The sequence below is a fragment of the Littorina saxatilis genome, linkage group LG13 (assembly GCF_037325665.1).
Source record: "Littorina saxatilis isolate snail1 linkage group LG13, US_GU_Lsax_2.0, whole genome shotgun sequence".
NCBI lineage: Eukaryota > Metazoa > Mollusca > Gastropoda > Littorinimorpha > Littorinidae > Littorina > Littorina saxatilis.
The window spans coordinates 33671408-33698303 of record NC_090257.1 but is presented as its reverse complement, the minus strand read 5'-3'; the positions used below and the strand labels follow the sequence as shown (position 1 = coordinate 33698303).

Below are 26896 nucleotides of genomic sequence, written 5' to 3'. Positions count from 1 at the left end.
CGAGAGAAAGTACAAAAAAGGTTAAAGACGTGTTTGATATATCCTGCGAGAGAAGGAAAATGTCACTGACATCCAGAGAATATAGACCCTGGGAAAACTAGGAGTGACCAATATGAATAAATAAGTAATTGCTTCGACAGATCATAAAATGCCAACACAGTGTGCGAATAACAATATATTGTACAAGGATGGCGCTAAGAGCAATCATAAAATGCCAACACATTGTGCGAATAACGATATACTGTGTGTGGGTGGGGGTTTTCGGGGTTTTTGTGTGGCTGATTTGCATGTTCTTGCAGTTATTGATCACGTGCTCAGAATCAAAGCATGCACAGTGAGACACTTCAAATGTCGCTGTCTGTCTTTGCTTTGGGTTTTTTTCCAAATACATATACAATGTGTTATCAACATAACTGCTTGTTAAGTCTTAATAATAAAAGGAGAGAAACAATACGAGTATGATAGCCTTACCAACGCAGTTCAATTGTCACTCAAAGGCTAGATTACAAGCTATTAGTGTATGAACGGCTAAACATTAACTGAGATTGAAAATACCGTGCGTGCGTTTCGTTTTGTTTTTTGTTTTGTTTTTTTAATTTGGAAGAGATAGTCTTATAAGCATTTGCTGTACGCGACAGTATGATGTTCTTTTCTTTTACAGGACAGTATGATGTTCTTTTGTTTTACAAGACAGTATGATGTTCTTTTCTTTTACAAGTCAGTTTGATGTTCTTTTGTTTTACAAGACAGTTTGATGTTCTTTTGTTTTACAAGACAGTTTGATGTTCTTTTGTTTTACAAGACAGTGTGATGTTCTTTTCTTTTACAAGACAGGATGATGTTGTTTTGTTTTACAGGACAGTACGATGTTCTTTTGTTTTACAAGAAAGTATGATGTTCTTTTGTTTTACAAGACAGGATGATGTTCTTTTGTTTTACAAGACAGTATGATGTCCTTTTGTTTTACAAGACAGTACATGTATGATGTTCTTTTCTTTTACACGACAGTTTGATGTTCTTTTGTTTTACGCGACAGTATGATGTTCTTTTGTTTTACAAGACAGTATGATGTTCTTTTGTTTTACAAGACAGTTTGATGTTCTTTTGTTTTACAAGACAGTATGATGTTCTTTTGTTTTACAAGACAGTATGATGTTCTTTTGTTTTACGCGACAGTATGATGTTCTTTTCTTTTACAAGACAGTACGATGTTCTTTTCTTTTACAAGACAGTATGATGTTCTTTTCTTTTACAAGACAGTTTGATGTTCTTTTGTTTTACGCGACAGTATGATGTTCTTTTGTTTTACGCCACAGTATGATGTTCATTTGTTTAACAAGACAGTTTGATGTTCTTTTATTTTACGCGACAGTATGATGTTCTTTTCTTGTACAAGACAGTATGATGTTCTTTTCTTTTACAAAACAGTATGATGTTCTTTTCTTTTACAAGACAGTCTCAGTTATGTACTTTTACAAGACAGTCTGATTACTTTTGTTTTACAAGACATGCAGTCTGACGTTCTTTTGTTTTACGAGACAGTTTGACGTTCTTTTGTTTTATAAGGCACTCTGGTTTACTTATGTTTACAAGACAGCCTGACGTTCTTTTGTTTTACAAAACAGTCTGATGTTCTTATGTTTTACAAGACAGTCTGGTTTACTTTTGTTTTACAAGACACTCTGGTTTACTTATGTTTTACAAGACAGCCTGATGTTCTTTTGTTTTACAAAACAGTCTGATGTTCTTATGTTTTACAAGACACCTGGTTTACTTATGTTTTACAAGACACTTTTTGAGGTACTTTTGTTCTGCAAGGCAGTCTGATGTTCTTTTGGTTTACGATTAAGTCTGTTTCTTAAGGGTGCTTTAACTAGACAGGACGTCTTCTCGTTCGACTTCGCTGTCTAGTGCCCTGACAGTGGGAGTGCTACTAAATACACACGTCGCTTTCCCGTTTCCTGACATGGAGTAATGCGGTGTTTGTTGGTTTGTTGACGAAGTAGTGCCAAGTGCTACAGAATGGAAGAGTTACTGAAATCGATGATTGTTTGTGAATGAAGTCACTCTGTGCACAAGTGCATTATAAGATGATAGGCCTGTGCTTTCTGTCATCACAAACGTGGGAAACAAATATTTCTTATTTTTATTTCGTTCGTACAAAGACGTGTGATCAGTTTCTTGTGAGTGACGGTTCTTATTTTGCATTGTGTTAAGTTTTTTATTTGTTGTTTTGTGGTTGTTGTTATTGTATTCCCAGATTTCATTTTCACACACACACACACACACACACACACACACACACGCGTTACGTACAATGTATTTGCAGGTACGTTTTATAGACCAAGCCTTTGGCTATCACTGAATCGTTGTTTTCATTTCTTTTGACCCCTTGTCTTCAAGCAAGCTGTTTAATTTGTGTTGTTTTGTTGGGTTCACTTTCTTGTCTTTGTTGATTTCTACTTATACTTTTTTGCCGTTTTCTTTCGTGCAAGTCATTATTCCTGGCAAACAACTTTCGAAAAGCAGATGCTAGGTTAACGTTCTTCTTCTGATTGGCATTTAAACATCTTTTTTCTTTCCTTTTGTGCAAGCCTTTATCCTTGTATTACGAAAAACAGATGCAAGTTTGAGTCCGAGTAGCTTTGAATCAGGTTTGAATATCATCTTCTATTTGCAAAATTACATCGTGTGTTCTTGCGTTTTCTTCTACTCCTTTTGCGTGCTCATCCTTATCAATAATTATACATATGTATGAAATATTGTTACGCTGAATTTTTTCAGAAAAAACGTCAAGTACTTTGTAGTAGAGTGCTAGGATTTGTTTGTAGTGTGAGATGTGTAAATAAAGTGTGCTTTGTAGTCTTTGCGGTAGGGCAACAGGTGTGCATATCAAAATTGTCTGGTCACAGGTGTTTGGAACAAAATATAATATCAGCGTCCGTAATGCAAGAGCGTGATGGAGTATAACAGCGTATGTGCTATGTGTCATAATATGAATCATGGTTTCATCCAAGACCTTCAATGCAAGGTCTTCAGTTTCATGATTGATGAAACAACCTGTTTCTGTTCAAAGCGCCTGTGGTTTCTACATGCTGACGAACTTACACAAAAAAAAGTTTTTTTGATAATGAAATAGTAATTAGAAGCGTGTTTTAATTTATTCTAAATGAAAAGTGTGCCGAGTGTACTTGATGTGTGGTTGATAAAATATTGGTATTGTACATATTACTTACATGAAGGTCCTATGTATAATTATATAAATCATTGATGTTGAAATAAATGAGTCTTGTAAAAAAAAATGTTGGTTACTTTTGATATTCGCTGTTGACACTTTTGAAGGTGGATTTATCTCCACTTGAATAAACACACACACACACAAATACACGCACAAACAGACACATACATACACACGCACGCATGCACAACACTGGCATAGATTATGCAAATTCACACACACCGATTCAAAAATAAAAACAAACAATACCAATCCACTTTACACAAAATTTATAAAATACTTCTGTCTATCCATGACAAAACATGAAAGAACAGCAATTTTACCAAACACAAGGTAAGATTGAAAAATGTAAGACACCACACCCCCCCCCCCCCCCCCCCCCAGAAAAAAAAAACCTCAAATATCATCCAATGTGTACTTCCACTAGATCTGATAACAGCTGCATCCACATGAAAATCTGTGAAGTGTACTATCAAACATCTTTATTTTCCAAATCGGACACCTTTTCCTTATCAGACATTGTCCATCTTGGACATCTTTTCATTGTCCTTATTAGACATCTATCCATCAGGCATGGGAATTGAAAAAAGTAAAAAAAGACTGAACATTTGTAAGTAAGCTTAAAGTCGACGGCGCCTTACTAGGGGAGTTCTGGGGGCATGCCCCCCCCCCCCCCCCCCCGAAAAAATTTCTCCAAAGATCCCAAATTGTGCAATTTGGTGTCATCTGAGCTCCAAGTTTGCCATTAAATTCAGTTTTCAGAACCATTTTTGCCTCCCCCACTTATTTTTTCGGCGGACACTGAAGCTTTTTCGGCGGAACAACAACAAAAAATCGGCGGAAATTTGCCTTTCGGCGGACAATTCCCATGCCTGATCCATTTTCTAAATCGGACATATTTTCAATCTGTCTTAACGTCTCTGCTGCAACAGGAATTAAAACAACATTTTCAAACAACTGTACTGGGCAGACCTATACTCCACATCTGTAAGCTTTTCAAAACGTCTTACAATTCTGCTGCAACACAAATTAAAAAACTTGTTGCAGCCAGTGTTCACTTGGTGCACAGTATAATCCACGTTTTCCGAGTCAGCTAGCAAAGACACACTAAAAGTAAAACAATGTTAAAAGGTGAACAACGTGGGTAGTTTTTCATCCGACAGAATTTTTCTTCTGAGGAATGCGCTGCTGCAACTCTGCCAGTGCATTTTCAAAAATGAACAACATGGGTAGTTTTTTATCAGACAGAATTGCTCTTCTAAGGAATGCACTGCTGTTACTTCTTCCTCCCTCCTCTCTCCTTCATCTGCAGATGAACTGTTGCACCGTTGAGGACATTGTAGAAAGCCAGAGTGTTGGAGTCTTTCACGAAGATACCCTGCAAATAGAAGGCAAAGTTCTCAAACAATCTGTCCATTAAGTTCAAAACTGCATGAGTCCATAGGTAAACAAGGATGTTATCTTACCTACAGGATACAAAATGTCAACATGGGTGAAACTGATCAGAATTGAAAATAAGGAAAATGAGGCCGGGGCCCTGCTAGGGGGTCCAGGGGGGTGAAGCCCCCCGGAAGAAAACGAAAAATCAGGCTTTTTAAGGGTAAAAGTAGGCCTCTCCTGGTATCTCAAACACACACATTTGCACAGTAAACAATGGTAAGAAATGCCAAGCTGTAGTCCGATAATTCGCGCGCTCAGTGAAACAAAGATTCAGCGATGTCAGTGTGTTAGAGAAAATACGGATCGGATCGCCGGCGAAAAAAAAAAAAATTGTGTTTTTTTAAGATTTTCAAAATAAGGAATTCCTTATTTGACCAATTTCATTTGGCGGATTTCCACCCTAAGGCGGAAAAGTTTCACCCATGCCGGTCAATGCGTATCTTGCACGTGTAAAGAAAATCACCTCTCCATCCCTTTCCTACCTCTCTGGTCTTCTTTTGCTAACAGTTACTATCAACCCACACTGCACAAAAACTAAACATAATAATTATAGGCAGCGGTACTCTTGAAAAATCGGTTAACCAGAGACCGGTTCACCAATGGTCAACCAAACTCGCATCATATCTGGAGGTTATCAAAACCTAGCAGTGTGTAAATTTTCAAAGGTAAAACTTCAATAGCATCCAAGAAAACCGCTACCTTAAGTTTTGGGGGGGGCCATCAGGATGGTCCAACACAGCTCATTACTAAGATTCTCCTGATTGCTCAGGTGAGTCAACGAGACACTGATCACTGAGTCTGCAAGTGAAACCCCTTTCAAATATGCCTCACATTGCCCAAAAGTACAGATTTCTGGTTTTGTTTTAAAAAGAGAAGGCCAAAAAAAGAGAGTGATCACACAGTCTTGCGGTAGTGGTACTGACCTCGTACTGCAGCTTCTGTTTTCCAGCCGGCATGTTCAGCGTCTCGTTCAACTTGGCCTTCAGCACAGAGATCTGAAACAAACACATTCTTATGTTAAACTACATAAAATAAACTAATTGTTATTCAAAAAATCTAAAATTAACAGCTTCTCATGTAATAAGATCTGAAATACATGCACACACACACATGTACACACACACACACACACACAATTATCTTGTCATCTTCTGCACTTCTTCCACAACATAGTTATCACTTCCCAAAAACACTTGTGTACTGACCGTGTCTGTCAGCGGCAGAGTGAATTCCAGCATCTGTCCGTTCAGGCTCCATTCCGGTTTGTCCGAGACCTTTGGCACCGCCACTTTGACTGCCACTGGATTCTGATTTCACAACGGAAACAAGGTCAGATATTTAGACACAGAACAAAATACGAAGGTTTAACAGTAGCCAAAACAGGAATTTTGCATTTCAACACCATGACAGATCCCTACCCATACAAAAAATAATATTAAAAAAACCATCAGATGTACTCCAGACAATCAGCCACTCTGTTCACAGTACCCTTTATAAAACACACACACACACACACACACACACACACACACACACACACACAAACGTAAAGGCACACACTCACATGCACGCGCACGCGCACACACACACACAAACGTAAAGGCACACACTCACATGCACGCACACACACACACACACACACACACACACACACACACACACACACACACACACACACACACACACACACACACAAACGTAAAGGCACACACACACACACACACACACACACACACACACGTAAAGGCACACACTCACATGCATGCACACACACAGACACAGACACAGACACACAAGCACCCACCCACCCACCCACCCACACACACACAAACACTTTGTGTACCAAAGCTTGCACAGAACGCCACCACCAACCTTGTGTCTCTGCAAGAAGATCTCCTCCGGGATGAGGTTGTCCTCTGTCTTCTGTTTCTTGCTGGGCGGTTCATCCTGAGACTGGTCGGGGGGGCCTTGGCGGTGAGGCGGCCCAGGGGGACCTCCCATGCCAGGGCCTGGGCCCATCCCCATTTGAGGATGCATTTGTCTCATCTGCTGCATGCCTGGGTTCATGTGGCGCACTGACAATCGCAGGTATAGAATTATCTGACTGTTCGAATGACGTGAATTATAACTACAGCTGCAGAGCAGCAAATACATGTACAGTAACTATGAGAATCAGGTGTGAATGAAAATTATTCTTTCATACTTTTTTTTTTTAAAGAAAAATGAACAGCATAATGCATGCAGAGCAGCGAATGTATTAACGATGACTATCAGGTTGGAATTGAATTTGTTCTTGCATACTTTGTTGTTGGGTGGTTTGTTTTTTTAAGTTAAAAGCATAATACACATGAATATGTGTACATTACTGCTAATCAAGAATCTGAAAAAGTAAAAACTCGTTAAAATTGCAACAATTTTCTGTCCAATGAAAACCTAAAGCAACATGTCCCTTTACAGTCTAAGGGGAAAAACTCAGTTACATAATTTATTAATGACAAACAGGGGTACTCTCCCTTGCAACAGTGCTATCGGACTTGACGCAAAAAAAAACAACCTTATCACAGACAGAAAACACTGTGCATTTGCTGACCTCTGATTCATATAAATTACGTGCAGATACTGAGATAATGAACAAGAGACTTTAAGGTGAGAAGTACTAAAATTGCTGTTATCTTCTGAATAAATGCAGCTAATCATGAGTACGCCTAAGTATGAAAAGAAAATCTGTGAAAAAGCATGGGGAGAGAACTCTACTGTAGCAACACAAACATTCACTCCAATCAATTTTGCACACACACACACATTGTGCACCCACCCATCATAGGATTCATGCCCATCGGAGGGCCCATGGGCGGCCCCTGCATCATGATCATGCCTGGCATGCCCATCGGGGGGCGGGGCTGCATTTGCTGCATGGGGGGCACAGGGGGCCTGGACATGGGGGGAGGGGGAGGGCCGGGCTTGGGGGGTGGGGGTGGTTGGGGGGCCATGGAAGAGGGTGGGGGTGGGGGAGGAGCTCCTTTGGGCATGGCAGGGCCAATCTTCTCTTTCTCTTCGTCGGGTCTGTACAGAGAAGTGCAGTGATTACATTAGCAATTATTACAACTAGTATTGAGACCTACCAACGCTTGTGAAATCTTAAGTGTAGCAATTTACTATTTTTTTAATTACTTTTTAGCATAGGAATTGGTGTTTGGGTATAGAAATTTTTTTCGCACACCCATATTTACGCTATTTTACGCAAGAATATATACTTTTTTTTAGCAGTTAGGTTAGAAAAAAAGAAACATAATTGCCAACAGAGAGTGTCTGCAGTGACACTTTTCCGTGTGGACAACGGAGTGAGAATCAGAATTGAGTACCAGGAATCGCAAGAAAGAGCAAACGGTTGTATGCTTGTCATTATTTGTTTGAGCATAGCAATTCTAAGCTTGACGTAACAGCGTAGCAATTTGTCTTCAAACGTTGGCAGCTCTGAACCTCTCAATTTATTATGCCAACCAGTCAAAACCAGTATAAAACACAGTGAGTGCGCTATATCTGTCAGAAAGAAACAGGTCAACCATAACAAATACACGTGTACCGGTATACATGTATTAACGGTTGACGATTTCATTTCCGGTATTTCAAGAATTTGTCATGTAAATTACTAGAAATTTCTCATTAATGCAATCCCTCAAGTGAGCAATCAAGTACTGGGCAAAGAGGACAATCTCAAGGAAGTTTAAATCAGTATAGACAGGTTTCACAGTCTTCAGAGTCGGGTATGTCCCTGACTTTCATATTAAATAAAACGTTTCGTTTTGTTTAGTCGTGAATTTTCAATGGTTTATGTCGAATGTCCTCGGAATTTACATATGAAAAATAAACTTTGATCGAATTCAAGTCAAGTTTGTATTCCCCACCTGCGAAAGAGGTAGGTCGGTCGTGAGAAATGAGACGGACACGATTTCCCTTTTTAGCCACATTGCAATAAACAAAGGCACCAGTACAAAAACACACAAAGAAATCCAGTTAAAAGTACATTAGAAACCAAAGAACAGAGATAGATGAACACACTTAATTAAAAAAAACAATGAATGTGTTTATATTTATTCGATACAATCGCATGCGAAGTAAACGGTCTTTTTTCTAAATGTGTCCGTCTCAAAAACATTAATTACAAATCTGTTCAGTTTGAATGGCTGTCAAAAGGTTTGGACGTAAAATGCTTTTAATAAGTAGGAATTTCCATCAAATCACGACATGAAATGGTTTTGAAAGGCTAACTACGGCTTATTCTACTTGCGCTTGGTCATTTTGTCACTCGGTCAAGGTGTCCGTCTCATTTTTTCTCACGACCGCCCTGCAGACAAATCGTCTGTTATAACCGCCATACACAGCAAATTGTCATGATGCGACCAATTTTACACTTCCTATCCGTTGTCAGGCAGATGATCAACTGGCTGACTAAAGAATTTTTTGGCATGTGTTTATTTCAGAACACGTTATTTACTGTCTGTCTCTGAAAACCTTGAATTCTCACGACCGCCCGGCACTACTAGATTGACGGTCATTTCTTACCAAATGTTAAGCAGATTCATGTGTAAAATAACAACATTCAGTGACTGTGTCTGATCAATGCCAGTGGTTTTTTCAATCCTTGAATGCACGGCATTGTGAATGTTGTGGTCAAGTGAGAGTTTTATAGACATCGCCGTACGTTTTTCAACACTTTGATGACGTCAGACAGCAGATTGAAAACGTTCCAACTTGGAAAGACAGCCAGTCACGATCATATAGGACCGATCTTTTATGAAATTTTACATGAGAGTTCCTGGGAATGATATCCTCAGATATTATTTTTCATTTTTTCGATAAATGTCTTTGATGACGTCATATCCGGCTTTTTGTAAAAGTTGAGGCGGCACTGTCACACCCTCATTTTTTAATCAAATTGATTGAAATTTTGGCCAAGCAATCTTCGACGAAGGTCGGACTTTGGTATTGCATTTCAGCTTGGAGGCTTAAAAATTGATTAATGACTTTGGTCATTAAAAATCGGAAAATTGTAATTAAAATTATTTTTTTTATAAAATGATCCTAAATTACGTTTATCTTATTCTTCATCATTTTCTGATTCCAAAAACATATAAATATGTTATATTCGGATTAAAAACAAGCTCTGAAAATTAAAAATATAAAAATTATGATTAAAATAAAATTTACGAAATCGATTTAAAAATACTTTAATCTTATTCCTTGTCGGTTCCTGATTCCAAAAACATATAGATACTAGATGATTACCCGCTTCGTCGGGTGGATCGCGAGACGGAGTATGCAGCGTGGCGGTTCGCACGGGCTTCGCCAGGATGATCGCGAGACGGAGTATGCAGCGTGGCGGTTCGCCGGCTTCGCCAGCTTAGAGCACGTGTTGACGTGATTGACGCCACACAAAGGAAGGAAGATAAACGCGCAAAACACTGGAGAAGATAAGGAAGAGTTACTGGAAATGGATCTACAGAAAAACCAAAATCGGTTCACCGCGCCGCGCTTAGAGCACGTGTTGAAAATTTTCATCGACCAGATTGTGTCCGGGGTCTACCTGAATATGCCCACCAAATTTGAAGCAGATCCATCGAGAACTTTGGCCGTGCATCGCGAAGTGACAGACAGACAGACAGACACACACACACAAGCCCTATATAGATATAGATGATATGTTTGGATTAAAAACACGCTCAGAAAGTTAAAACGAAGCGTACAGAAAAGCGTGCTATGCAGCACAGCGCAACCACTACCGCACTAAACAGGCTCGTTAATTTCACTGCCTTTTGCACGAGCGGCGTACTACGGTCATTGTGAAATAATGCAGTGCGTTCAGTTTCATTCTGTGAGTTCCACAGCTTGACTAAATGTAGTAATTTCGCCTTACGCGACTTGTTTTAACTTTCCAAATGCCAAACTTTAGGGCAGTGTTTTTGACTCACCTATGTAATGGTGAGTATTAGGATTCACATGTGTCCGTCCCCATGTCCGTAGACAAAAAACCTTAACGTTGGGGTTATCTCTGATGTTTTTTCAAGCTAGACCTCTAAAACTGTGCACACTTTTAGGGTGTAATGATCTCATCTTGCTCCTAAGTAGGGCCAACACTCTCGATGGTCTGCATCTCCTCAACTTGGATTTTTTTAAAAAGATCAAAGTGTGCGCTGATGTTCAAGTGGAAATGGCAAGACTCAGAATCAGAGGAGAACAGCCCTTGGTTGTTGTTAACCACCTTTTCACCATTGGCTAAGGTTACCTCTTCCTCTCTGATTCTTGTGCCAATTAAGGTTCAGTCTGCAGTGGGCTGGGACAGCGTCCAGGGACTATGCCACAGTTCAGTCTGTAGTAGATATACTGACACAGCGTCCAATTACTATGCCACAGTTCAGCCTGTAGTGGATATATACTGGGACAGCGTCCAGGTACTATATCACAGTTCAGTCTGTAGTGGATATACTGGGACAGCGTCCAGGTACTATGTCACAGTTCAGTTTGTAGTGGAAATACTGGGACTGCGTCAAGGTACTATGCCACAGTTCAGTCTGTAGTGGATATACTGGGACTGCGTCCAGGTTCTATGCCACAGTTCAGTCTGCAGTGGATATACTGGGACTGCATCCAGGTACTATGCCACAGTTCAGTCTGTAGTGGATATACTAGGACTGCGTTAAGGTACTCTGCCACAGTCTTTGAGGACGTCTTTTGCGTTTTTGTGATAGTTGGGGCGGAACTGTCAAGTAATCTTTGACTCAGTCGGGACTTTGGTATTGCATTAGAGCTAGGTAGCTTGAAAATAAGCGAATAAGTTTGCTCATTAAAATTGTCATCAATAACAAATATTTCATTACAGATTCAAACATTACTGCATTGTACTTCTTATCTTTTTCTGATTTAAAATATATATACATATGTAATGTTTACTTTAAAAAAAGCGTTCAAAATTAAAGAAAACAGGTTGAGTATGCTTCGCGGAGACGAGTGTGATCCGTGACGGTTTTCGGGTATGGTTAACCGAGACTAGCTGAATTTAGTCTCGCCGATGACTGTTTTTTTGAGTTTATCCTTCAATTTGATGCCTATAGATTGACTACAGGTTTATATATCGCTTCACGCGACTTGTTTTACATTTCGTCAAGTTATGTAAGTTCAGAATTGTATTATCAAATTTGTTACATAACATTCTAAAAATTGCAAATAATAATAACACTTTTGATTAGATTCAAAAGTTATTGTATTGTATCCTTTCGATTTCCAGGATCCCAATGTATAAACAGATATGTCATGCTTAGTGTGAAAATCTGCTCAAATAAGAAAAATCGCCTTTTTTGTTCATATGCATCGCAGAGGCAACCCGTCTCGGTCTTCTGCTTTCGGCTAGCCAAATCTCACTAGCATTGTTAATAACTCGTCCCTGGTTCCAATGTTGATCTTTTAGTTTCAAATCAACTTAATGTTTTATTATTGCTTCACATGACTTGTTCGGTATTTTTTTCGCTGTCATGATGTCACCATTTAGAGGGTAGGGTTACATTTTCAGGTATTTATTTCTAAGAATATGCAACTTTTTTTCCAAGATCGTTTTATTTTCATTGGTCAATGATTCTACTTTAAAAAAAAGAAGAGAAATGGAGTGCAATTAACATTGTTACTTTTTGAAGGTATGCTCATGACGTGCATCACAGCGAAATAGCAGTTCAGAAGAACGGAATTCCCATAATTAGACCTTATTTGCTGCTTTTTTCACTGAGCTCGGAAATGATATTTTGCTTGCATTGTTATTGCTTTATTTATTAAAGCCTCTGGACAATATTCTTTGAATAAATGGTTATCCAATTCTGTTTAAGTCTATCCCTTTGTTTGATGAGTACTGTAACAAGATATCACATTATGTCGACAAGAATGCGTCTGCATACAAGTTTTTGTCTTGATTCCATCCAGGAGGATGTAAGGCTTTAATAAAAACATTATTTCAAAGGTCTCTGTCAAGATTGATTTTGTTGAAAAAAAAGGAAGTCTGTGATTGAAGATTGTGAAACCTGCCTATACACATCTACACAAATAGGTGGGTTTTTTTTCTTCTAGCCAGTGACCCTTATAATAGTTATAATAGTATAAATCCCAAGAAAACGGAGTACTGAACAGATTTGTTGTATAACAACAAAAAGAAAAACCCATTCACACCCATTAAATGAAACTTATGGTCTTTGGCTTCTCTTATCACCAATCTGTTTCTGATTTTGTTCAGTTCTCTTAATTTTGACAACAAACAGTCATGTCTAAATCTGTGAACACAAAAGATTCTGGAGACTATAAACGAAAGGAAGCGAGACTATATGTGACCCTCCACCACGAAATGAGTCGCATGTCACCTCGCGCGGTTCTGCGCTAGGCTTAATATAAGTCCGGGGAGTGTCTGATAACAGTGTGAGGGTCACCTTAGTCACAGGCTTATAACTCAAACAGTTTTCGCTCTTTTCTAAAACGGTTTTCACCACTGGATAGAGCATAAAAAAACTCTTTTGGAAAATGTAAAAATATGAAAATCATGCAATGGTGACATGCGACTCATTCCGTGGTGGAGGGTCACATATCAACAACTACAAATGAAAATGTGCGTAAAAACCTAATGTCTGATACTTACAAGAGGCCCTTAGTTTTATGAATGGTGGCAATCTGGTCCTCAATGGAGATATTTTCACGTGCACGCTGGGACACTTTCTCCATGGATGCTGTGTGTCCGTCCCACACCACTTTAGTCGCTCGCTTGTCTTCCTCCCCAATCTGATCACACATGCAATACACTATGAGATATGCTGACCAACACACGTAATACAGTGAAAGCTATTAACATAATAAATACTGACCAATTATGTTCACATTTCACACATTCATAAACTAAATTGTACCTGCGATGTAAGGACCTTACTAGTTGTCTGCTGTGAAAAACACTGGAGGTTTCATCTTTAACATTGTTTACCAACGATATCCTTGTCTCAAGTCAGAAAAGTATTACTGTCAATCCAAACTTTTACTACAATTTCCCCAAAGCACACCTACATCCATAATCTGAGCAAAATCAAACATCACAATCAAGCAAAACGGATGGCTGATCTGTTCTCCCATAATGTACAAGGCAGGTTTCATGGTATTAGGCCATTTTGATAGTCTCAGATTTGCTTAGTCTTTTAAATCCATATCTGTGAGAATCTGCTGTATTTGTTGTATTAACATGCAAAGTAGTTGTTGTTTAAATACTTTTTTGAAAATAAAAGTTGAAATTTTTTATAATGTGTTTATTTATGTGCGTGTGAATGGTGGCGATCGTCAAAATACGGACGGATGAATTTACTTTTGCCACAGCATCACTAAACAAAGAACTAAATTCCAACACACACATGCACAAGTATCAATGCTGTGGTGGTTGAGAGTGCCAGAACACATTGAAATGATTGTTTTTCAACAACAATCGATATCCATAACACAAATTCTAACTTATACTAGCTCCGCAAAAAAAATGTATGGGGATTCGGATCTGTCCGTCCGCATAGCGATATCAAGAGCATCGAAACTAATTGTGATTTCACAGGACAAAAACACAAGTTTACCTAATTTTGTATACTGTAAATACAAGTTTGTGCACCCTTGAAGTGAGTTATAATGTTGCCGAGGTCAATTTGCCCTTGATCGAGGCACGGTGACCCGAGTTTCAAAGTTGCGATCCTGTCCGTCTAAACAATGTAACGATCGCCACATTTTTCTTTTCATTCAAAAACTAACCGTTTGGGGAGGAAGTGACCTCACGTTGTTTTACGTTGACGCTCGCGCTCGACAGAAAAAGACCGCAACAGTTTTTCAGTTAAAAAAATCGCAAAGTAATTACATTTTCTGAGGTTTTCTAGTGTCCGTCTAGTAACAATCGCCACTCTAGCGATCGCCACTGAGTGTTAAAGTCACATTTAACTCCATTTTCGACTGTTTTAAGAAACTATTTTGACGCTCAATCGTCACGTTTCAGTGTCGAAACACGTACTGTGCATTTGCAATCAGCCGGTGTGTCCAAACTGAAATGCGAGTGATGCCTCGATTTGTGGCGATCGCTCACGTGGTTGACGGACAGAAATACCTTCTTAGGGGGTAGGGGAACAGTTACTCCTCCATACAATAATGGTGTTTACAAATGATTGCAAACTTGTCTCTTTATAAACTGTTCAGACATGTCTTCTCTTCAATAATTTTCAGTTTTTCTCGGTTTGTTAATCAGGAGCACCCTGCAGTAAATGTTTCATCTGTGACAATGCTCGAAATGTTGACGTAATTCCAATGCCCATATCCTTCTCTTGTTACCTCATCTAGCCAAAACCATTGAAGATAGAAAGACATTTATTGAACAAACTAGATGCACAACACCAGTCTTAACACGTTTTGGTCTTACATGTATATGAAAATATTGATGGCCATGGAATGGTTTGAAAAAAAAGACGGTTTTTTCCTTCAAAACGGTCTAGGTCTGCCGGAAGTCGTATTTTTTCAAACCATTCATTTGAGAATCAATATTTTGATGTACATACAAGAACAAAACTTGTTAAGAATGATGTGGGGCATATTTTTTGTTCAATAAATGTCTTTCTATCTTCAACGGTTTTGGCTATATGAGCTATATGCATGCATAGGATGACCGTATTGCTTTTTTTGCGTTTTCAGGGTATGCCGCTTTGCGCCTGGTTTTTAGATATAAATAAGGACCAGGACTATAAAAAATTTTACTGTTTTTAGTTGTAACAAACTCACTTTGTTGGAAAAACATGTCCTTTGAATTGTGTGCCAACATTTATTTTGTAGAATTTGAGTGTGTAAATAGTAAATTGCTGAACACAATACTGTGAAACCTGCCACAATACTTAGAAACATCAAATAAGGTCAAACTTGTCAATACATATTTTGATCATGCAACAATTAGAAATTCTCAGCAAATTCAAAACAAATGGAAGACAGAGAGTATAGTTCCTTAATTAAAACGTCCAACAACATACACAGAGAACATAAAAAAGAAACAACACTGACCTTTTTACCAATCTGAGTTTCTTCTGTACCGATACCAAAGATATCAGTACGTCTTTCAGCCAGCTGTTTGAGACTGACGTCGATGTCGGATCCTGGCGCCAAAACCTCTTCCTTGTTTGATTTCTCCTCCATATTGCGCTGTCGCTCTTCCATCCACTTGGGATCCAGCAAACCTGGCCACAGTGAGCACAACACACGTCAGTACAGGTAAGAAAGACTACAAGCAAAGTACAGGTGAACACAACACAGGTAAGTACAGCTACAAAAATGCTACAGGCAAAGTTTGCCTGCTCTCTTCTTCTTCCTCGTTCATGGGCTGAAATTCCCATGTTCACTCATGTTTTTGCACGAGTGGATGTTTACGTTTATGACCGTTTTTACCCCGCCATTCGGGCAGCATATGCCGATTTTGGGGGAAGCATGCTGGGTATTTTCAGGTTTCTATAAAGTTTGCCTGCAAAGCCCTGGGAATATTTAGAACTGTTGCAGCGGTCCAAAAGAAGAATTTATCAGAATTGAAATGTCACATTTTATTAATACTCAAAAAAAGATGTAAAGTATCGGGTGTTATTTTCTCATGGCAAACGTACAGATGTCCTACAGACACTGACTTTTGATAACACTTTCAGACCAAACATCTGAATGAGACAGGGGCAGAATAAAGCTGCTTACGTACAACATTCTGACCTAGATTTTTCCCTGCCAAATTCTATGAACAAATACAACAGTTCATCTCAACAGGGATGGTCAAATGCGACCCTTTTGGTTGTAATATCGGATTTTTAAGCCATATAAACACTTCACATCAACTGTGGTATGTACCGGGCCAGCAAAATTTCTGCCGGGCTAGTGACTTTCTTGAAGTTACTCGCCCGGCTGGCGAGTTAAAAAAAAAATTAATTTGGCCACACCTGTCTCAAAATAACCGAGTAACGAATAAAACGTATGAGTTTACAAAATAAGAAACAAGAAAGGCAAAGCCCATACGACTCACATGCTTGACCTTGACCTTTACATGACCTTGACCTTCAGGGTCAAGGTCAAATAACTAAACCTAGCAATGACATCATACACTAAGAACTGCTTTACACATGTTTCCTACCAAAATACATGTGACCTTGACCCACCCAAGGTCAAGGTCATCCAAGGTCATGCAACACAAAGCTGTTAATTCAAGACATAGGAAGTACCATGGTGCTTATTGGCTCTTTCTACCATGAGATATGGTCACTTTTAGTGGTTCACTACCTTATTTTGGTCACATTTCATAAGGGTCAAAGTGACCTTGACCTTGATCATATGTGACCAAATGTGTCTCATGATGAAAGCATAACATGTGCCCAACAAAATTTTTAAGTTTGAAACAGTTATCTTCCATAGTTCAGGGTCAAGGTCACTTCAAAATATGTATACAATCCAACTTTGAAGAGCTCCTGTGACCTTGACCTTGAAGCAAGGTAAACCAAACTGGTATCAAAAGATGGGGCTTACTTTGCCCTATATAACATATATAGGTGAGGTATTGAATCTCAAAAACTTCAGAGAAAATGAAAAAAATGGGAAAAATAGCTGTTTTTAGGCAACATTTATGGCCCCTGCAACCTTGACCTTGAAGCAAGGTCAAGATGCTATGTATGTTTTTTGGGGCCTTGTCATCATACACCATCTTGCCAAATTTGGTACTGATAGACTGAATAGTGTCCAAGAAATATCCAACGTTAAAGTTTTCCGGACGGACGGACGGACGACTCGGGTGAGTACATAGACTCACTTTTGCTTCGCATGTGAGTCAAAAAATGGCTTGGGATTCAGATGGCCATGTTATGTTCAGGTATGTCTCAACTCAGGATTTCCTGATGGGAACTTTCATCCCCGCAAAGTGTTCAGCAAAAGTATACATATATAACATCTCAATTTTTTTTCTTTCACTTAAGTTATGTGCACGAGTGCACGAGTGCAAATCGTGGTGAGACAAAAAGAGACCCAAGACAAAACAATCAACAAACACAGTGTCCACGTACCTATCCTCATGTGTTCTTGCACCTTGTGAGCAGGGATCTTCTCGTTGGTGATGGGGGAGATCATGTATTGGTCGGGGGCATCCTCCTGACCCACGTGCTTGGCTGTGGACAACAACACATCATGTCACAGCATTAATAATAATAATAAGAGAATTTATAACGCGCACATATCTCACCACAAGGTGAATCAAGGCGCACTCATACACATTCTTTTGCATTAACAACTCAAGCACACTCATATACACTTACGCATAAATTACATGAAGATGACAAGGCAACAACACAAACAGAGACACGGCACGTCACACCAAAAGCAAGCACATTTTATTAACAATTATTTCCCAGTCTTTCACTTAACAGTCGCAGCAAAAGCAAGTACAGCTGAACAAGCCAATAACTGGGATTCGAACCCAGCACCTTCCACACAGAAGGCAGATGTTTTCACCACAAGGCCATCACGCCTGTCATATAATAATACTTGGAATGCCATCAAAACTAGAGAAAATCCCAACTCCTACCTTTAGGATTGTAGTCTCTTCGGATGACCACCTGGTCTGGTGTGGGAGGGAGGGGAGGGGCCTCTGAGGGAGGTGGAGGAGGGGGCGGGGGAGGGGCAGGAGCACCCTTTGGGCGAGGGGGTCCAGGAGGTAGCGGTGGTCTATCTTCCTCGTCTGAATCCTCATCCATATCCTGCAGCATACAAAAAGACATCTTCTGAAACGTGGCATTACGCAGACCTGGGAACCCCTGTTTTGCATTTGGAGTATTCTCAAACAAACTTGGTGTATTTTCAGAAAAAAGGAGCGTACTCCACACAGCATTGGAACATCTATGATTCAACACATTTTTCACACGCGTCCGTCCCATCGTTAATTTCGTTTACCAATACATTAAAACAAATTCTTCTTTCAATGTTTACATCTGAAACTAAAGCGTGATATTAATTTGGCGAAATCGACTGCGCGTAGTCTATTTCACGAAGCTCACTGCACGACGCTTTGGCACGAATTTCAACTTCAAGCTCAATTAAGGAAAGCCTTTACAGCTGTTGAAACTTATAAAATTGTGACTAGCTCACCTAAAGCGCAGTCAAATTATAAATTTTGACCCTTGAATATGAGTCCAGTGCTCTACCAACTGGCACAGAACGACCAGACTGACTGAATCAAGTTAAGCATTCGTATTCATTTCAAAAAGATTTTGTTCCCACAGCACAGACAATGAGTTACCTGAGGCTCGGTGTTGTCTCTGGGGTGGCCCACTTTGGGTGGCGGGGGTAGAGGTGGCGCCATGTGTCTCTCCTCTTTGTCGTCATCATCATCATCTTCCTCGTCATCCTCGTCTTCTGACTCCACTTCCATCTCCACTGCATCGTCAATCTGGAAAATAGCAACAGTGGCATTTTACCATGCGCAAACACAAACCAACAAGACAGACTCTCAGAAATACAGAATCTTCTTCTTATTCTGCATTCATGGGCTGAAACTCCCACCTACACCTATGTTTTTGCACGAGTGGGCTTTAATGTGTATGACCATTTTTGAGCCGCCATTTAGGCAGCCATAAGCCGCTTTTGGGGGAAGAACTACAGAATAAATAGTATGTTGAGAGAAAAAAAAAGCATCTGTTCTCAATTACAATGTTCACTTGCAAAAAAAGGTTCCAAGGTTTTTAATGGTCTTGAAGTCATCACTTGACTGGCTGACAGAAACATTGTATTATATATCCAAAAGAGGGGTAAGACAAAAAAGGACTTGCAAGCTTGTGGCAAAATGAAGGTGTAACTACTGTAAGGAAAGAAAAGGAAACTTTACAAAAAATTTTGCTTAACCAGCTTTGTTTGTGACAACACGAACAAACAATAACAGAAAAAAATAACTACAGGGCAAGACATTCTTTTTTTTAATCTTTTTTGTTGTTTTATAAATAATAAAGAAATTCACAGCAATCTCTCCTCTCTCATATCGTTCCTGCGTCAGCACAGTGACAAAATTAACATCAAAATAACAGAAAAAAATAACCACAGAGCAAGACATTCTAATTTTATTTCAATAATAAAGAAACTCACAGCAATCTCTCCTCTCTCATAGCGCTCCTGTGTCAGCATTCGAGCACCAACCTCGTCAGGTGTTGTGGGTGGGGGCAAGTTTCCTGTAAACAGCACACACACACACACACCTCAGCAATGCACTACATACAGTACTATGCTAAAAAAACCAGTTAAAACAACTTTGTCAGAAAATGATCATGTAATCAACAGGTAATACTACACAGAATGTATTGTGCCAAAACCATCCAACACTTGGTTTTTGCAAGGACCATAAAATCCTGAGATATTTTCTAAATGCAATGTAACTAAATAATTCAAATTTGATCAAAGTAAACTGAAGTTTCCCTTTTTAAGCCCCCTTTGCTTTCCAGCTGGTGTAATATGTCAACCAGAACTGTACAGATCTTTCAAACAAATGCTCATAAGCTTAGCTTGTTGTGCTCCATGTTCCTAATTTCATGTATGCGGCAATAGTACCAATGACATTTATTGAATAAACTTGTTTAAACCAACTTCAACAAATTCTTCTTAGCTTATGACAGTGATGCAAGGCAACAGCATACTGCAGTCATGAGAATGATATGACAACAATGACACCCACCTGTTTCATTTGGCTGGAAGTCAACCGTCTCCACCACCACAAAGTCATGCCAGTCAATCTGTGCGTAGGACACTGAGGAAAAAGACAAATACTGCAGTATTGCATACAATGGTACGTCAACGGTGAAGAAGAAGAAGAAGAAGAAGAAGAAGAAGAAGAAGAAGAAGAAGAAGAAGAAGAAGAAGAAGAAGAAGAAGAAGAAGAAGAAGAAGCCATGAAATGTGCCATGCAAACAAATCCCCTTCCCCCCTGACCCTTACATTTCAGAATTCTTCCGGAGTAGGATGTGTTACTGTTTGTGTTATTGCGTGCCTGTGTGTGTGTATCTGCTGTTTGTGTGTGTATCAGCAAGTATATGGGGCATGCATGCTAGAGAACCCATGCAATAATTTATCGAAGAAAAATCTAGTCTAACACACACCTCTCTCTCTTTCCAGTGCATCCTCTTCCTTCTTCTTCTCTCGTTCCTGGAACTTGAGCCACTCCATGCGGTACTGAACATCGTTCAGAATCTGCGCACAACACACACCACAGTTAAATCTGTCAAGATGCAGTTATTCGAAGTTGGAACAATAGTTATCATCAAGGAACTAGTTTACAGAAGTAAAGGGGACCGATTTATAAGAATAACATCCCTAATATTAATAATATACACACAGTCAATCAAAGACTTTAACATATTCACTTCTTTTCTGGTTTCTGTTGAACAGGATTTAGAAGTTAGCAGAAAATCCAGATCATCATGCGTAACTACAAGAGTATTTTATTTTGTGTAACTTACTAGTGCAGACATGGGAACAGGAAATCATCAAAAAGGAGGAAAATAATGTGGGGGTGTGGGGGCCGCTATAGGCCCCTGCCAGGGTGTCAGGGGGCAACGCCCCCTGAAACTGGGGGATTTTGGCATTTTCCACACCTAAAACGTGCACCAGGAGACACCATAACTTTACAAAACAGTGCACTTGAAGCTGCAGTAATTTCTCACCAATGTGTTCAAAATCATGAACAGAGAGCTCCACGTGTGTTCTTTTTTGACTTTGCCTTTCGTCAACCAGATCGAAGTCTTCACTCTCTACTCAAGCCAACCAAAATTCCATTTGTTTTTCACACTTGTGTCGATTTCGGCCGCAAGGGCCTTTTCGCTTTTCGCAATTCATCGATGCATGGTGACCAAAATGGCGCGTGGTCTAGAAACTGCACGATCCGTAAAAACAAAGAAAGCGCTCAGAAATCTTCAGCAAATTCCGGAACAAGCATAAAACCACTTGCTTGGCTGTTTCCGACAGCATTCTTATCATCCTCGGGTTCTACTCGGCAAATTTTGTACAAGCAACATTCAGTCCAAATAAAAATACGCCAATTGAGAATAAACTATCGCCGATGGAAGCTGTTACACGGATGAAGGTAATGTACCCCCCCCCCCCCCCCCCCAAATGTTCTCAACGGATTTACACTGATCTCAGAAATGACCCTGGGGCTCATTAAAAAGGCGGATTTCCGCCAGATTCTCTTGCCTGTAGTGACAATAAAAATAAATCTCCCCCCTTCTTTGTCAGAAAATTATGCTAATGAAGACTCCGAACACATTTTCTAACCTCTGATTTGCTTTAAGAGAACAGTATCATCCTTTTGGCTATCTCTCTCTAACAAAAATGTTCAAAACAACTTGATTACAAACTCCAGTCTCACCTTTTTATACCCTTGTGATTCAGTAGCTAGCTTTTCCTTCAGATTTTTGGGAGGAATCAAAATCTGCACACATAAAATAAAAACAATGTTATAAATCAAACGAAAAGTAAAGCTAAAGCAGTCTTATAATTTTAATTATAAACATTAAACACCACTCACTCTTAATTTACTCTACTATGGAGACTCCAAATGCTACCAACCAGAGACAATTAGAATGACGCTTTTGACAACATAATGACAAAAATATGCACCAACTAAAATAGTGCAAAAAACAATCCTGTTACAACTTACATAACAAAACCTTTGCAGTCAAGGACACAAACACTCACATTCCCACAAGCACGCACACACACACGTCCCTGCGTTGCAATGCAAAACGTCACAAATGTCAAATCTTACAGTTACAGACATTGAACACGGCATGAGTAATGTATCACAGGAAACCAAAACCTTGCCCTGAAACAGTACAGCGGAACCCACTTTAAAGACCCCCCCCCCCCTCCCCCCATTCAAGAATTCCTTCTTTTTAAGACATTGCCTTTTCAGATTTTGTGGTTCATAACCTCCAATTAAGACTCACTTCTTTTTAAGACATTGCCTTTTCAGATTTTGTGGTTCATAACCTCCAATTATAATCACGTCTTTTTAAGACCTGATTTTCTCATATTTTGGGAGGTTTTATAAGGGGGGTTCCACTGTACAAACAGAGCACATAACACTGTCACAGAGATCATCCTTTCACCACACAAGTCACAAGAGTGCCTGACCTTTGTGTACTGTTCTACCAGCTTGGTGAAGTAGTTGAAGAGACTGTGCTGGGGTCGCAGGAAGTCAAACAGATAGTTGCGCTGCTCTCTCTGCATCACCGTGGTCAGGAACTGACGACCGTTGCGAGCAACAAACTGGGCAGTCAGCTTCACAACGTCCCTTTGTAAAACAAAAAGCACAGGATAGATTGTAACTTTCACGGAATTGCTCCACTCCATACAAAAATCCTGTTATCTCGTGACAGAAGAAAAAATTATGCAAGCCTACTGAATAGTTTCCTTTCTTCTCAGAACAAAAACTGGCAGAAGTTAGGTATACAGCTCTCTAGCTGATAGCCTTGCAGTCCAGCACAGCCACTTTATGTTAAAACTTTTTTTTATATAAATAGGCATAATCAACAAAGCTTTATGTACTTAGCAAATCATGCTTTCAACTCACTATAAGACAAGCTAAGCTCATGTCATTCATACTCATAACCAAATCACAGAAACATTTTAGAAAAGCAAGAACCGGCAATGCCTCTGAAGGCAAACTACACACCGATTACTAACTGATTAACAACTTCAGTAACATACGGCAATGCAAAGAATTTACTCACAACTCATAGGCTGAGATGGACGGTTAACAACTTCAGTAACATACGGCAATGCAAAGAATTTACTCACAACTCATAGGCTGAGATGGACGGCGGATCAACGATGAACTCAAACTCTGCTGGTGGGTCTTTGGGAACAAACACCTCAGGGATCTTGACAGGCTCTTGTGTTGGACGCAGAAAGACTGGCTGGGACTGCTCAGAAAAAAGATAAGCAGATTGGTTTTGTGCATGTGGATTCTTTTGCTTTGTTTCCTGTGTTATATTATACTTTATAGTCTAATCTCACTCTTCCCATGATAAACTCCTGTCAGTCATGCCATAAACAAAAAATACAGCTTTCAAACAAAATACATGTATATAGTTTGATACTTATAATGCTCACCTTAACGGAAAATTCAAACAGCATCAAAACAGTTACAAATTAGTCAGATGTCACCCATTACGGCATAAGTAACTTATGTTGTAAATGGACCCATCCCTTTATTTTAACAAAGTGGATCAGCAGAGACAGATAGAGAGACTGCATCAGTGTTATGAAACTATTTCTAGCAAAACAACTTGCTTGATGTAACACTTAGAGCACTGTTGTAAAACCAAAACAAAATTTAATAACAGAAAATTTAAGGACAACATGACTGCCTCAGCATAAGTGCTAACCAAACCTACCTTGGGCGCAACAGGCTCTTGACCTGAAAAGATTAAAAATAAACATCAGTTAAAACACCAGTAAAATCTGACATCATATGAAGGACGAATACATGTAGATAATATGCCCTAAATCTGAAATGTATCATTTATAGTCATCATAATACATGTAAATCTATAAATTGATGTATATAAATAAGAAAATAAGAGTAAAAAAAAAGAAAAAAGTTTAAGAACACATATATCCATTGGAAATTGAATTTATTGCTTTGAAAATTGAACAGAATGATTCATTGAATGAACTATAACTATACCCAAACCTCTGTTAGTGTTACATGCACAGGTGGGTTTAGGCCAAAAAAAAATAATAGGTGTGGTTACGGTAACATAGCCAAAACAAATAGGGTAGGAAGGTAGGCAATCACTTTTTTTTTTTTACTTTTTTTTCTAATGTGTACAAATTAAACCTACTTGACAGGGAAATAAGTGTGCGACTCGGGTGCTTTCGCTTTCATTGCGTTTTCTGCACTCGTTTACTTGGTTTTTTTGGTATTTTTGTGACAAATGTAATAAAAAGTTATAGGGTCGGCCCCAAAAAATAGGGTAGGTCGGGTTACCGTAACCACACCTATTTTTTTTTTAGGCCTTAGCTGTACTCACCTTTGCCTTCCTTGAATTCTTTGACCTTGTGCTGGTAGTATGCATGGTAGGCATCGGTGGGGTTCAAGAAGTTGAACTTTGGATTGTTTACTTCATTCTGTCGGATACGATGCTCAAACTCTGGGCCGTTTCTGGCAACAAAACTGGCAGTCTTGTCCACAATGTCTTAGGCTTCGTTAAAGACAAACATAGTGATGGAAGTCTGCAACAGGCTTTCAATTATTTGTACTATGTATACCATACAACTTACAATTTTTTACAAAAATGCAAAATAAACACTACATTGTGTAAATCTACATGTCAGACTCAAATTTCATCCTTCATTATCGATTATGAAACTTTGAAAGGCAGTACTACTAGTACTACTTTAGCTTGGTTATTTTGTGTTCTTCAACAATAACAGTACAGCCAAGCACTATAAGCAGACATTCAGACCCCTTAAATATTCCCTTTCACAAATCTGTTTGAATTCACAAGTCTAGGACTAGGAGTCGGACCTGACCTTATCTGATAAAATTCAAGAAGTGTCCCAAATTCAGTGAAGCTGTTGCTAAGTACTTGATTACTTGATGAAGAGAACTTTGTCAGCGGGTTGAACATGAGGTGAAATGGTGGTGAAAGGTGCTATTTTTTAATTGGAACCTGTACTCTTTGTTGAATTTTAATGTCTAATGTAAAGCGCCATGAGATTGCCATTTGGCGGTGAACAGCGCTATAACTAGTATAAGAGAATGTTTAATTATTATTAGGCCAAAAAAAAAAAATTGTCTGTTTAGGGTAACATGACCAAAAAACGTAGGGTCGGTAGGTAGGTAAAGGTTTTTTTTGTTTTTTTTTGTTTTTGTGTGTGTGTGTGTAAATGCTATGTTGGCTGAACATTCACTTCTTATATTTGATGAATACATGTTTCAAAACTAACGTATAAATAAAACAGAGAGAAAGGGAGAGAAAGAAACGCCAAATGTCTCTTTTTAGCATTTTTACCTCTTTTTTTTTTTTTTTTTTTTTTTGAAATCAAAAAAAAGTTTTTGGGTCGGCGCCAAATCGATAGGGTCGGTCGGGTTACCCTAAACAGACAATTTTTTTTTTTGGCCTTATTATTATTATTATTATAGAATTTTGGTGATAAATGGATAAATAGAATCATATTTGTTTGAGAGAGAGAGAAAGATCTGCATGCACACACACTCACACTCACACACAAGAAGATCAATTTTTATGAATAAATGTGTGTGCCGATCGATACTACGATAGAGAGAGAAAGATCTGCATGCACACACACTTACACCACACCCACACACGCACACTTGCAATTGCATGTACACACACACACACAAGAAGATTATGTATAAATGAAGAAGATTATGTATAAATGTGTGTGCCTCCGGACGGCCCCCGGATTGCTCCGGACGGCAATACATTAGTAGGACCGAATTTTGCCCCTTACCCCAATCAATGACCTGGATTACACTTGTTCGAGATCAAAATGCACTGCCCTTTTAGTTTGACTTCAGAATCATTCTGCAGTGGCCAGTTCCTGCATCACACTGCATGAGAGTGAGATTGAAAAGGTGACGGGTACAGCAAACTTCTGCAAAGACGCCGAGCCAAAAAATAAAACTTGAACTAAAACAGACGCAATCACTTCTGCATCCACCCAAAGATTCTCACGCATTATTTTAATGCGAACTTGATCAAAACTCGTTTAAAAAAAACACACCATGCTTTTGAATCTTATGAAAGTTTCAGTTCACAATCACCATCATTAGGCTGATTTAGTGATTAGCATCAAAAAACATGTTCAGTCTTCAGAAAACACGCAAACCAAAGGATACTTCTTACTTCAGGTGGTGGGTAAATAATACCGATCACCGGTTTGCTTAGGGTTCCCGTCTCCGGTTCTTTAGGCGGTTCCTCATTTTGAGGAGGATCGACGTCTATCGACGGCATGGTCGCCGTAATTGTGTCACAACAACAGCAATGTGATAATAATCCTGGGAATCGTACGCCGACGATCCAAGATGGTGGTTGTAAGGGACACTACTCTTACACAAGTGTAAAGAGAAGAGTTATCTTTCCGGAAGTTCTTTGGATCTCG

The 26896-nt window shown here is 39.2% G+C and overlaps 1 protein-coding gene across 1 annotated transcript; it reads right to left on the bottom strand.

Moving 5' to 3' along the window:
* Positions 1-3606: 3606 nt before the first annotated feature.
* On the bottom strand, positions 3607-26838 carry LOC138945549 (splicing factor 3A subunit 1-like). Its single transcript, XM_070316997.1, has 19 exons — positions 26634-26838; positions 24799-24963; positions 24160-24182; positions 23561-23685; positions 22895-23054; positions 22128-22190; positions 20860-20950; positions 20439-20510; positions 19856-19938; positions 19017-19166; positions 18306-18477; positions 17788-17889; positions 15767-15939; positions 13347-13486; positions 7494-7741; positions 6551-6753; positions 5884-5985; positions 5602-5673; positions 3607-4616 (listed from the first exon to the last, which is right to left on the bottom strand). The coding sequence occupies exons 1-19, from the start codon at positions 26746-26748 to the stop codon at positions 4515-4517; spliced, it is 2361 nt and encodes a 786-aa protein (XP_070173098.1). The 5' UTR covers positions 26749-26838; the 3' UTR covers positions 3607-4514.
* Between the last annotated feature and the right edge of the window lie 58 nt (positions 26839-26896).